Source organism: Pongo abelii, chromosome 14 (assembly GCF_028885655.2).
Source record: "Pongo abelii isolate AG06213 chromosome 14, NHGRI_mPonAbe1-v2.0_pri, whole genome shotgun sequence".
Taxonomy (NCBI): domain Eukaryota; kingdom Metazoa; phylum Chordata; class Mammalia; order Primates; family Hominidae; genus Pongo; species Pongo abelii.
In genome coordinates this window covers 65,174,565-65,188,197 of record NC_071999.2, presented here as the reverse complement: position 1 = coordinate 65,188,197, position 13,633 = coordinate 65,174,565, and the positions used below count along the sequence as shown (strand labels likewise).

The 13,633-nt window shown below is 32.1% G+C and overlaps 1 protein-coding gene across 3 annotated transcripts in view; it reads left to right on the top strand.

The window, feature by feature from the left end:
* DIAPH3 (diaphanous related formin 3) overlaps positions 1-13,633 on the top strand; it is a 485,256-nt gene that overhangs the window by 229,678 nt on the left and 241,945 nt on the right. For all 3 annotated transcript variants that reach the window (NM_001374211.1, XM_054528709.2, XM_054528710.2), the window contains 2 exon segments: positions 3,585-3,680; positions 12,218-12,312. In NM_001374211.1, coding sequence (NP_001361140.1) covers positions 3,585-3,680; positions 12,218-12,312 — 191 coding nt within the window.

The following is a 13,633-nucleotide window of genomic DNA, read 5'->3' as shown; positions in this document are numbered from 1 at the left end:
ATAGGGACACAAAAAAAACCTGGAAAAGAAAGTAAACATGATACCTCAAAGGAACATAGTAATTCTCCCATAACACCCCAAATAAAAATAAATTTATAAAAGACCTGAAAGGGAATTCAAAATAATGATTTAAGGAAACTCAGTGAAGCACAGAGAACACAAGTAGACAATATAAAGAAATCAGGAAAACAATTGATTAGAATGAGAAATTCAACAAAGAGATAGATATAAAAAAAGAGCCAAATAGAAATTCTTGAATCGAAGAATTCAATAAAGGAAATAAAAAATACAATCAAGACCTTCATCAGTAGACTAGACAAGAAAAAGAAATAATTTCTGAGTTGGAAGATAGGTTTTTTGAAATAACCCAGACAAACCAAAAAAAGAAAAATAGAGAAAAAGATTTAAAAAGTCTGTGTGACATGTGGGACAAAATTCAGCAAATATATGTTTGTGTTTTGGAATTACTGGAAGGAGAAGAGATGGGAAAAGGCATAGACAACCTATTTAATGAAATAATAGCTGAAAACTCTCTAAGTCTTGGGAAAGAAATAGACATCCAGATACATGAAGCTCAAAGATTCCCAAATAGATTCAACTCAAAAAGTCTTCTGTGAGACGTATTATATTCAAATTTTCAAAAGGCAAAGGCAAAGAGTGATTTATAAAAATACCAAGAGAAAAGTGTCAAGTCACATATAAGAGAATCCCCATCAGACTAACATCAGTTTTTTTAGCAGAAAACTTACAGGCTAGGAGAGAATTGAATGATACATACAAAATGCTTTAAGAAAATAACTATCAGATAAGAATACTTTACTCAGTATAGCTGTTCTTCAGAGATGAGAGAAAAATAGTCTTTCCCATACAAGCAAACACTAAGGGAATTAATCACTGCTAGACTCCCTGCTTAAGGGAGTCATATCTGGAAGCCAAAGAAGGCTGTATCTACCACTGTTAAAACACATAAAAGTAAAAAAACTCCCTATAGAGCAGACACACAAATGAGAAAGGATGCAAATATTGTTATTACAGAAAACCACCAAACTACAAAGATAAACAGGAAGAGAGAAACAAAGGATATACAAAACAATCAGAAAATGATCAACAAAATGACAGAAGTAAGTGCTAAACCATTAATGACCTCGATTATAAGTAGTGTAAATTCTCTAATTGAAAGTTATATACTGGCTGAGTGGATTAAAAAAATGGGATGCAAATATATGCTGCCTACAATAACTCACTTCACCTGTAAAGATACACAGTGAAAGCGAAGGGATTGAAAAAATGTATTGTATGTAAATGAAAAGTGAAAGTGTGCAGGGATAAGCTATACTTGTATCAGTCAAAATAGACTTTGTCAAAAAAAGATAAAAGGAGACAAGATCATTATATAATGATAAAGGGACCAATTCAGCATGAGAATATAACAGTTTTAAATGTGTGAATGCCCAGCGCCAGAACACCCAGATTTTTAAAGCAGATATTATTATATCTACAAGGAGAGAGACACTCCAATATAGTTGTAGTTGGAGAATTTAACTTTCAGCATTTGTCAGATCATCTAGGGAGAAAATTGTCAAAGAACTATCAGTCTGAAACTACACTGTAGACCAAATGGATCTAATAGACATTTACAGAACATAGCATCCAGTAGGTGCACAACACACATCTTCTCTTCAGCTCATGGAACACTCTCCAGAATAGACCATATGTTAGGCCAGAAAACAAGTCTCAACAACTTTTAAAAAATCAATCCTCTTTGTAGCTCACAATGGAGTAACACTAGAAATCAACAACAGGAACTTTGGGAACTTTACAAATAATATGGAAATTATACAACTTGCTTCTCTAATGTCCAATTAGACAATTAGTCTCAATGTCCGGTATGTCATGAAGAAATTAAGAAAATAAAAAATATTTCTGAAATGAGTTAAAGTAGAAACAAAATATACCAAAACCTTTAGAATATAGCACAAACAGTACTAGGAGGGAAGTTTGTAGCAAAAAATGCCTATATAAAAAAATAGATTTCAAATCAAGAACTTAGTGATGTATTTCAAGGAATTAGGAAAAGAACAAACCAAACCCAAAGTTAGTAGAAGGAAAGAAATAATAAAGTTCAGAGCAGAGCTAAATGAAACAGAGACAAGAAAAGAAGACACATTGCTGGGTGAGGTGGCTCACACCTGTAATCTCAGCACTTTGGGAGGCTGAATTGGGAGGATCACTTGAGGGCAGGAGTTCAAGATGAGCCTGGGCAACATAGTGGGGCTCTGTCTCTATGAAAAATAAAGAGAAATTAGCTGAATGTGGTGGCACACATCTGTAGTCCCAGCTACATGGGAGGCTGAGGTGGGAGGATCAATTGAGCCTGAGAAGTCAAGGTTGCAGTGAGCTGTGATTATGCTGCTGCACTCCAGCCTGGGTGACAGAGCAAGACCCTGTCTCCAAACAAACAAAAAACAAACAATATGAGATTAAAGAAATGAAAAGTTTTTTTTTTTTAATTAAATTGATAAACCATTAGAAGAAAAAGAGAAAACCCAAATGAATAAAATCAGAATCAAAAAAGGAGATATTACAACTGATACCACAGAAATAAAAAGGATTGTTAGAGGCTAATTATGAACAAATGTTTGCCAACACATTGGAAAACCTAGAAGAAATGAAGAAATTTCTGGACACGTAGCTACCAAGATTGAATCAGAAAGAATAGGAAACCTGAGCAGACCAATAATGAGTAAGGAAGTTGATCAGTCTTCCAACAAGACTGGATGGCTTCACTGTTGAATTCTACCAAGGTTTTAAGGAAGAACTAACACCAATTCCTTTCAAACTATTCCAAAAATATGAAGAGGAGAGAATTCTTCCTAACTCATGCTACAAGGCCAGCTTTACACTGATACCAAGACAAGGACTCAACATAAAAAGAAAACTTAGACCAATATTCCTGATGAATTTAGATGCAGAAATCCTCAATAAAATAGTAGCAAAACAAATCCAATAGTGCATCAAGAAGATAATACAGTATGATCAAATGGGATTTATTTCAAGGATGCATAGATGATTCAACATTCAGAATCAATAAAATTTATTCTGTTAATTTTTCATAAGCTATGTTTTTAAATAAGAATGGTATTGTATATTAGACATAAAAATGACTGTGTTTTTAGTTAGCATTCTTAGAGCTAGCTTCATAATCCAATTAATATACTTGCAACTTGAGTGCAGGTGTATTAATTTTTATAACTGTATCCTGTATGCTATTCAAATGAGCTAAAACTGTAGTTATTCTTATACCCATTGGTATTGGTTTCCATAGTATATGTAAGTTTTATTTTTGTTTTTCCTGTTAGACCTTCAAATATTTACTTTCCATAGTTTCTCTGGCATAAAAGCTCCCAGTTTCTATCTTCAAGAGTTCAGGTCTTGGGATATCTATTGTTTTATTTGTTTTTATAACTTTTATTTAGAAGAGTTACATCCTTTTTAGCTTATTTAATGATAAAAATTTCACTGTTTACACTTTTGTATTTGAATGAATTACTGCCCCTAACATGGATCTACTCTTGGTTTTACAGAGAGAAGAGAAGAGGAAGATATTGAAGAGAAGAAATCAATTAAGAAAAAAATTAAAGAACTTAAGTTTTTAGATTCTAAAATTGCCCAGAACCTCTGTAAGTATCATATTCCAGTACCATTGAAAGAGAGTGGAAATATTTCTTTAAATGATTTCATTTTCTTTAAGACTGATTATTCATTATTTGCTATTTTCATTTTGTTATTATATGCATGATAAATTCACAGATAACTCTCCTTTAGGTAAACTATGGGATTAAATGCTTCAAAAGATAAGTGCATATTAGAAAATACAAATAAGAAGAGGTTTTAAAATGAAATTCTATCTTTCATAACTGAAAAAAAAACTACTCTTTAAAGTCCCTTTTTTAAAGTATAAAAATAAAGACTTAAGGAATTTAGGTAATGGCATCATATTTTGAAAAAAAATTGGTAGTATATTGCTTCTTTTGTAACTCTGAATCTCTAATATTTGTGATACTTGATCATGCATAAAGGAAGTTATAATATTAACGGAAATAAGGATGGTAAGTAAAGTGAATTCAGTTATCCCATCTGAGAAGTTCAAAGCCTTTCCTCAAAAGTTCTGAGTAGAAATATTTTAGATTTAATTACTGTTACAGGAGCTAAATACTCAGTATTGAATTATCTTCTTGATCAAATTACTGTGAGAGAAGAAGGCAAATAGTTTTGCTCTTAACTCATTTCTAAGTACTCTAAATGCATCGAGGGTAGTAATGCTTAGAGATGATATACTATGGTCTGTATATATCACTTTCTGATGGCGCAAGAGGGATATGAATAATGGGGAGAATCTAGAGTGATGAAGAATTAACATGGTTTTTAGTCTCCCTCAATTATTACATGCCTCAACTGAGCTTTTAGCAAGTATTGGAATAAAACAGTTCTTCAGCGAGAGGATAAAGATCCATGCTACTGATTAAAGAGAGTTATGTTAGAGGCAATATATTCAAATGGTAGAGTTGGCATTCCTTTTATGAAAATTTCAGAACCTCCTCTCCTTCATAATCACTTTGATCTAAACCCATCTCTTTTCTACAATGCAGGCCTGCCAAGATCCCTATGGATAGTATGGCAGCATTGGTGTATTGTCTAGTATTCAATTCTCTATTTCTGGGCACTGCTGATTGCACATCTCTGCCCTTGTCAAGTTAGGAGTCACCAAGTGACATGCTTGGACCAGTGTAGATGGGAGTAGAGATAATGTCACTTTTTGGGTGGAAGCATTTCATTGGTGATTGAAGAAGCTCCCCCTGACGCCCAGAATGGCATTCAGAGGGTGTCCATCATCCTGATATAGGGATCATAATTAATAATTAACAGAAACTGGTGTGATAAACATAAGGTCTTCTTGAGAAATAATTTGTGTGTGTTTGCTTAGACCACAGAGATTTTGTTTGTGTTTTTTGTTTTTTGCATGATATACATATTTTAGGGAATTTCCCTCCCAAAAGAACTTTGTCTCAGTTCAAAGCACTGTGTTTTGAACTATGTCAGATAATGTCAAAAAGTTCTGTATCTGTGATCTAAGAGATGATTTTATTTTGAAAAATGTTCGTGACCTGCATTACAAATTACTAGTGTTGATTCTAAATAGTCTCGTAATAGTTCCTGAAGAAATATAATGTTTAATAGAATTCTTTCTGAATGGGTCAGCTGTGATAAGTTAGCCTAAATGTCCATCTCAAAGTTAAATAACTTTTTGAAGACGGTTATTTATTTATGTATTACAGAACATGTTCTACATGGGATTTCAAATTTAATTAAAACAGCTAATAAATACTGATTACCTTTGTTTACTAGTTCTGTATTTGGCCCTTTAATCTTCACTACAACCCCACCAGGTGGGTATTAGCATTGACAGTATAGATAGGGAATCTGGTGGGTGTAGCAGTTAAGTGATTTCAATAAGATTGCTCATTTTGAAAATATTTTAATTGTTATATAGTTTAATGTATATCTGTTCCTTTTTACAGAAAACAGAATAACATTTTTATGGAGAAAGATCCTGTTTGCCTTGTTTAGCTAGAGTATATATATCCTATTCATTTAATTGAGAAACATGTTTTAAAGTATAAGATGAAAAGATACAGAATTTATACCATGTCATATTATGATGTAATCCATTTTAAGATTATTCTTGTCCTCTCCGATGGTAGCAGGCATTATGATTTAAGCTTTAAGAAGCTTTAGCAGCCTATAATCTTTATTGTAATTATAGTTTGATTCACAGCTGGTTTTTGTAATGAAATTTAGAGTTTTGAGAGTCTGAATTCTGAGAAGAGTCTTAGAACTGTTTTGGAATGAGATGAATAGAAATAAAACAGTGGTCAGTAGTAGAATACTGATACTAAAATGGAGAGGTTCATTTCTAAAGTTCATTGAAGAGAAATATTATGGGTGTGTACTAGGTTATAATTTTGGAGAAAGAATCTAAAAGTCATTCATTTGTCTACTTGTCTATTTAAAAGTGGTTTTGGTTTCCTATATTTTTGAGTTCATAAAGGTTTCCAGGCACTCTAGGATCAAGAGAAGGCTTAGGAGTTTTATAAGATTCATTTGTTTATGATTTTTTATATTTAAGGTTGTTTTCTGAAAGCAAGTACAGCTTAACTTATTTCTGCCTATTTTTTTTCTCTTGCCTAATTGCCCTGGCTAGGACTTCAAGTAATATGTTAAATAGAAGTGGTGAAAGTGGAGATCCTCATCTTCTTCCAGATTTTATAGGAAAAGCTTTCAACTTTTCTCTATTTGTTATGATGATAGCTGTATGTTTGTCATATATAACACATATATTTATTGTGTTGTGACACATTCTTCTATACCTAATTTGTTAAAATTCTTTATCATAAAAGAATGATGAATTCTGTCAAATTATTGTTCTATCTATTGAAATGATTATATGGTTTTTCTTCCATACTGTTAATAGGATGTGTCACATTTACTGCTTTGCATATTTTGAACCATCCTTGCATCTCTGGAATGAATCCCATTTGATCATGGTGAATGATCTTTTTCATGTATTGAATTCAGTTTGTTGAGAATTTTTGCTTCAGGGTTATTGACAAGTAGCTTTCTTTTGTTGTATTCTTGCAGGTTTTGGTGTCAGGGGAATGCCAGCCTTGTGGAGTGAGTTTGGCAGTATTCTCTACTCTTTGATTTTTTTTGAATAGTTTGATAAGAATTGGTAATAATTTTTACTTACATGTTTGATAGAATTAAGCAGCAAATATATTAGATCCTCAGCTTCTCTTTGGTGGGAAACTACTTATTACTAATTTCAGTTTCCTTACTGGTTATTGGTTCATTCAGGTAGTCTATTGTTTTATAATTCAATCTTGGTAAGTTATAAGTTTCTAGGATTTTATCCATTTTTTTTTCTAGGTTATCCAATTTATTGATGTATAAGAAATTATTCAAAATAGTCTCATATAATTCTTTTTATTTTTGTGGTGTCAGTTGTAATATCTTTTCATTTATGACTATATTTGAGTTTTCTTAGTCTAAATAAACATTTGATTATTTTGTTTATTTTTTCCAAAAATCAACTTTTTGGTTGTTTTTTCTTTCTTTTTCTTTTTCTTTTTTTTTTTTTTTTTTTGGTATTTTCTAGTCTCCATTTCATTTATTTCTGCTTGGATCTTTAATATTTTCTTGCTTCTACTAATTTTGGGTTGAGTTTGTCTTTTTTTTTCTAATTCCTCCAGGTGCAATGTTAGGTTGTTTGAGATTTTTTTTTTTTTTAGTGTAGACATTTATTTCTGTAAACTTCTTACTTAGATCTGCTTTTGCTATATCCCATATATTTTGGTATGTTGTGTTTCCCTTTTCAATTTTCTAAATACATTTTTAAATTGAAGACTTTTAATTTCTTCATTGACCCATTGGTTATTTAGAAGCATGTTGTTTAGTTTTCATGTATTTGAAAAGTTTTTGAATTTTCTTCTGTTACTATTTCTAGTTTTATTCCATTGTGGTCAGAAAATATACTTGATATGATTCTAGTCTCCTTAAATTTGTTAAGACTTGTTTTGTGGCATAACATATGATCTGTCCTGCAGAATGTTCCGTGTGCAGTTGAGAGAAGGATGTTTATTCTGATTTTGTTATATGAAATGTTCCGTAAATATCTGTTAGGTCCTTTTGGCCTAGAGTTCATTTTCTATTTCACGTTTGTTGATTTTCTGTCTAGATGACTGTTTTATTGCTGAAAATGAGGCATTGAAGTCTCCTAATATTATTGTATTGCAATGTATGTCTCCCTGTAGATCTATTTGCTTTTTATATTTAGATGCTTTGGTGTTGGATACAAATTATATACATATATACACACACACACACACACATACATATACACATATATATGTTTATGAGTGTTACATCCTTTTGCTGAATTGATCACTTTATTATGTAATATCCTTCTTTGTCTCCTTTTACAGTTTTTGGTTTAAAGTATATTTTATCTGATGTAAATATAGCTACTCCTGTTCTCTTTCGGTTTTCATGTGCGTGGAATATCTTTTTCTATCTTTACACTTGGTTTATGTGTCTTTACGGGTGAAGTTAGTCTTCAGTAGTCAGCATATAGTTGTAGTTTTGTTTTGTTTTCATTCAGCCACTCTGTCTTTTAATTTGAGAATTCAGTCCATTTAGATTCTAGATAATCATTGATAGTGAAGGACTTATAACTACCATTTTGTTGATTGTTTTCTAGTTGTTTTGTAGATCCTTTTTACTTTCTTCCTCTATTACAGTTTTCCTTTCTGGATAAGTGATTATTCTCTAATAGTATGTTTTGATTTTTTTGCTTTTGATTTGTAGTACATTTAGTACAGATTTTTGCTTTGTGGTTATGAGGCTAGCTAAAAGATTTTTTATAGTTAAAACAGTTTATTTGAAACTGATAAACTTGATCACTTATAAAAAATAAAACTACATGTTAATTTTACTCTTTCCTTCAATTTTGAATTTTTGATGTCACAACTCACATCTTTCCATATCGAATATTCCTTAACAATTTATTGTAGTTACTGTTAATTTTAATAGTTTTGTCCTCTATTCTCCCTTTAAAGATACAGGTGATTTACATACCACCATTACATTATTAGAATATTCAGAATTTGACTATGTACTTACTTTTTACTGGTGAGTTATACTTTCAGATATTTTTATGTTTCTCATTATCATCCTTTTCTTTCAACTGGCAGAATTTCATTTAGCAATTTTTATAAGACAGGGCTGTTGATTGTGAACTTCCTTAGCTTCTGTTTGTCTGGGAAACTATCTCTCCTTGATTTCTGAAAAATAAATTTTGATGGTACCGTATTCTTAGAAGTTGTTTTTCTTCAGCACTTTGAATATGTCATCATATTTTCTCCTGGCATGTAAGGTTTCTGTTGAGAAGTCTGCTGTTAGGTATACTGGAACTCTCTTGTATGCTATTTTATTATTTTCTCTTGTTGCTTTCTGGATCCCCTCTTTGTCTTTGATCTTTGACAGTTTGATTATAATGTCATGGTATAGTATTGGATTCAATCATGTTAGACACCTTTTACCTTCCCGTATCTGGATATTTATATCTTTTTGCAGGTTTGGGAAGTTTTCTGCTATTACTTTTTAAAATAAGTTTTCTACAATGTTATCTACTCTCTCAAACCTCAATGACACGTTTTTGCTCTTTAATGCTGTCCCATAAATTTCACGTTTTCTTCATTCCTTTTCATTCATTTTTCTTATTCTCTTACTATATATTTTTAAATAAATTGTCTTTAAGTTTACAGATTTTTTCTTCTACTTGATCACTTCTACAGTTGATGCTGTCTGCTGAATTACTCATTCTGTACCTTGTATATTTTAGTATTTCTGTTTAATTTTTAAAAACTATTTTCTTTGTTAAAAAATACTGATTTTTTTTTTTTTTTTGTATTTTCTTGAAGTTCACTGAACTTTCTTAAAGCACAGCTTTGAATTCCTTGCCAGATAGTTCATACATGTCCATCTCTAGTGTACATCACTGGCAGCTGATTTTGTCCCTTTGGTGATGTCATGTTTCCCTGATTGTCTTTTTGCATTGTGGTCAAGTGTTGCTGTCTGCACGTTGAGAAAGTAGATATTTATACCATTCTTCTCAGTGTGACTTTATTTTAGGTCATCTTTCAACAGTAAGTCTGTCTAGGGTTTTTGAGTAGACCATCTGGTATGGATTGCTGTTGTTGGTGCAGTGCTAGGGAGTGCCCTAAGCCTAGAAATGCTTTGGGTGGTGCAGCCCAGGCTGGAAATTTTTGGCTCCCACAGCTGGCCCAGCATCAGGCTTACTTTCATGGTTCTTAATGTTGTTGCAGTCCTGGGTGGTTCCTGAAGCCCACAGCTTCTGTTGCCTGTTTGCCACTGAGTATTTTCTGTAAACAAAGGTTGCTGCAGTCATCTGTCAGTGATATAGGCCAGAACTCGAGTCTTTCTCAAAGGACCGTTAGATTCCTGTCTGGTACCATTGTCAGTCTAGATGCTTAGATTGCAGATACCTGTCAGGAATCAGAGTCCATGAGCATTTTATACTGGTAGATTTGTTGTTAGGGACAAAGGGACATTTCTATGTTCACTTCTCTCTTTTTTTCCAAGTGGACAGTATCTCTCTCTCTCTCTCTTTTTTTTTTTTTTTCCTGTGCTGCCTGACGTTGGGGGATGGATTGATACGGGTGGTGTAAAACATTCTTTACATAATCAATGTATCTTTTTTAGTATTAGTCTATAGCAGGTACTGTGATTTTTCACTTGTTTTCTCTCTTTTGAAGGTATTTTCTTTCACATGTGGCTAGTTCAAATTCATGTTTCTGTGAGGGTGGAGAATTACTAGAGAGCCCTACTTCACCATCTTGAGTGATTATATTTTTTGCATGTTCTATTGTCTACTACGGAGTTATCTTTTGTAATTTTATAAATCTCTACTTTTTTTTTTTTTTTTTTTTGAGACAGAGTCTTACTCTGTCGCCCAGGCTGAAGTGCAGTGGTGCAATCTTGGCTCACTGCGACCTCTGCCTCTTAGTTTCAGGCGATGCTCCTGCCTCAGCCTCCTGAGTAGCTGGGACTACAGGCACATGCCACCATACCTGGCTAATTTTTTGTATTTTTAGTAGAGACGGAGTTTCCCCGTGTTAGCTAAGATGGTCTCGATCTGCTGACCTCATGATCCGCCTGCCTCTGCCTCCCAGAGTGCTGGGATTACAGGCGTGAGCCACTGCGCCTGGCCAAATCTCTATTTACTCTTATACCATTTATATATTTCATCTTGTTCTTGGGATATTAAAGATTATAGACATCTGTGAGTTTTATTGTGATGAGTTCATATTTAAGACTTCTTGGGTTCAGAATTGTGTATGTTGGTGATATGAACACAGATGGTGCCCTTGTTAATCTGTAGGTGATACATGATATTCTCACAAATCAGGAATACAACCTCAATACAGAAAAGAAGCAGATCCTGTTTCCTGAGTTTTATAAAAAATAGTCATCCTTTGATATCAGAGGGATTGGTTCCAGGACCCCTGATGAATACCAAAATCCACAGATGCTCAAGTTCCTTATATTCTGCTTTTATATCCATGGTTTCTGTATCTTTAGATTCAACCTACTGTGGATTGAATTTGATCCACAGTTGGTCAGATTTGTGAATGTGGAACCCACAGATATGAGGTGCTGAACATAGTTTCTTTATCTAGAGATACACATACCAGATGACATAGAAATTCATTAAATAAAAAGAAAAATAATAGGCTATTGATTTGCAGGTGCTGAGTATGGTTAAGAAGTGACATCTTGAATGTAAAAACATAATAGTACAATAAGGGGTGAACTAGCAAAAGCATTGTATCTGTTGCTGTGAAAATATCCTTCTACTTCAATAACTTTTGAGAAAATCATTATAATAGTTGATATAAGAGGCATCAAGAAAGATGTAAATAATGTTTAGAATTCTCATTAATAACATATTATACTATCTAGTACATTTGGATAATTTTCAGTGAGAATTTGTTTTCTAAAACTGGATATTTTAAGCTTTGGTTACATGTGAAGGTTTCTCTAGCATACTGTTTACAATGTTTCTGAATACTGAAGTGCTACTATTACTTGTAAAAGTGTTAATGTACTGCTTAGCAGTTTTCTTAAAATACTTTTTGCTGAACTCTTTCCTAAGGCTAGAAGAGATACAAGCAAATAACACATATGTTTAGACAAATATTACATGCACATACTGTGGTTTTCTCATTATTTTCATTACAATGTGATGTTTTTATAGTGTACCTTATTTCATTTTTTGTTATCACATGAAAATTGACATCATTCCTATGGTAGATAAATAACTGAGCATTTAAAAATCCACCTTGGATCCAGTGCAATAACAGAGGACTGTTGTTTAAACACTAGTTCTAAAACTAGAGAAGAGTATAAAATGTGGTAATGAAAGTTTCCCCCCTAGTATCTTTCCCCCAAACATAATATTAAATGTTTGAATTATCTTGTTTTATGAATTTATTTTTGATTTTATAAATAGAACTACATCTGAAATACTTTTTTTAACCTTATTCATTATAAACCTTTCTCTCTTTCTCCCTCTTAGCAATCTTCCTGAGCTCTTTTCGGGTGCCATATGAGGAAATCAGAATGATGATATTGGAAGTAGATGAAACACGGTTGGCAGAGTCTATGATTCAGGTAAACAAACAGGCACAGCTTAAATTTCAATATTTCATTGCAAGCTTCTCATTAAATAGAAATCTGTAAGTGAAGCAAAATTCTTCACCCAAATCATTCAACTGGAAAATCATTGCTGCATAATTAGTTTTAGCATAACTTCTGCATTGCCAGGAGAGAAAGCTGCATCTTCTCTTAACTGCACATGAGATAGAATGCTATCAAATGATTACATTTTAAGTATTTTAAGTTATTGTTTCTGAAAAGCAAATTGTTTAATTTTACATTTTTGTTTTTGTTATACTTTAGATTATTAATGTGTTACTTAAAATTTGTTTCTATAGCCCTTTTAGAATGTGTTTTCCTTTGGCTTATGAAGATATTATTATATGGTTTAGAAGATTGAGGGAGTTTTCATTTACAGTTACCTTTACTAACAATTCTTCTTTGAGTCATTTGGGCTCCTATGAGTATTAGAGATTGTTTACATAGTATTCTGAATTTATTCAGAAAGCTAGAAGATTTTTGTTAATGGTTTTTATTCATGGTATTTTCAAATGAATACTAGCATCATGTCGAAGTTATTGCTGAGTTCCACATAAGAAATCAATAATGTGTATCTTGATAAAATTTAAAGTTGGAGAATCAAAACACAAATTATATAGTGAGAGATTATCTTCAGCTTACCATCTTTTGTTCTGATAGCGGATATATTTAGGAAAATGATTACTTAGCAATAAAAAGAAACCAAATATTTATTAGTGCCAACAAGCAATTAAAATAATTCTGAACATTTTAACTAATCAATAAATGATATCTTTGGAAGTTGTTCTAAGTTTTGCCTTTCCTATCTTGTCTTCTAAACGTAGTGTTCATATAATTTCACTAGTGATTGGTGCTGTGAGTTGCTAAGACTCATAAACTACCTGATTCAGCTACTCTTATTTAAGCATTTTTTTCTCTTTCAGTTTCTTTTTACTGGATTTTCATCTTCGTTCATGTTGATTATGTGTGTGCCTTCTTGCTAGGAATAGATTCCAACTTCCTTAAATAAAATTTTTCTACTTAATACTTGTTTGTATTTCTTATAATGAATTAGTTAAATATTTACAGAGTAGCTTTTAGCTTGATTACATGAATGTTTTAAATGAACATGTGGTTTTGTTATATAATAGAAAAGAGATGATTTGCTTTTTAAAATTCGTGTCCAAAGTACATTCAGCTCCATATATTTTGTAACGTATTAGTTTTTTATTTGTACTATAACAATTCACCAAAAACTTATTTGCTTAAAATAATACAAATTTATTATCTTACATTCCTGTAAAACATAAGTCTGGTA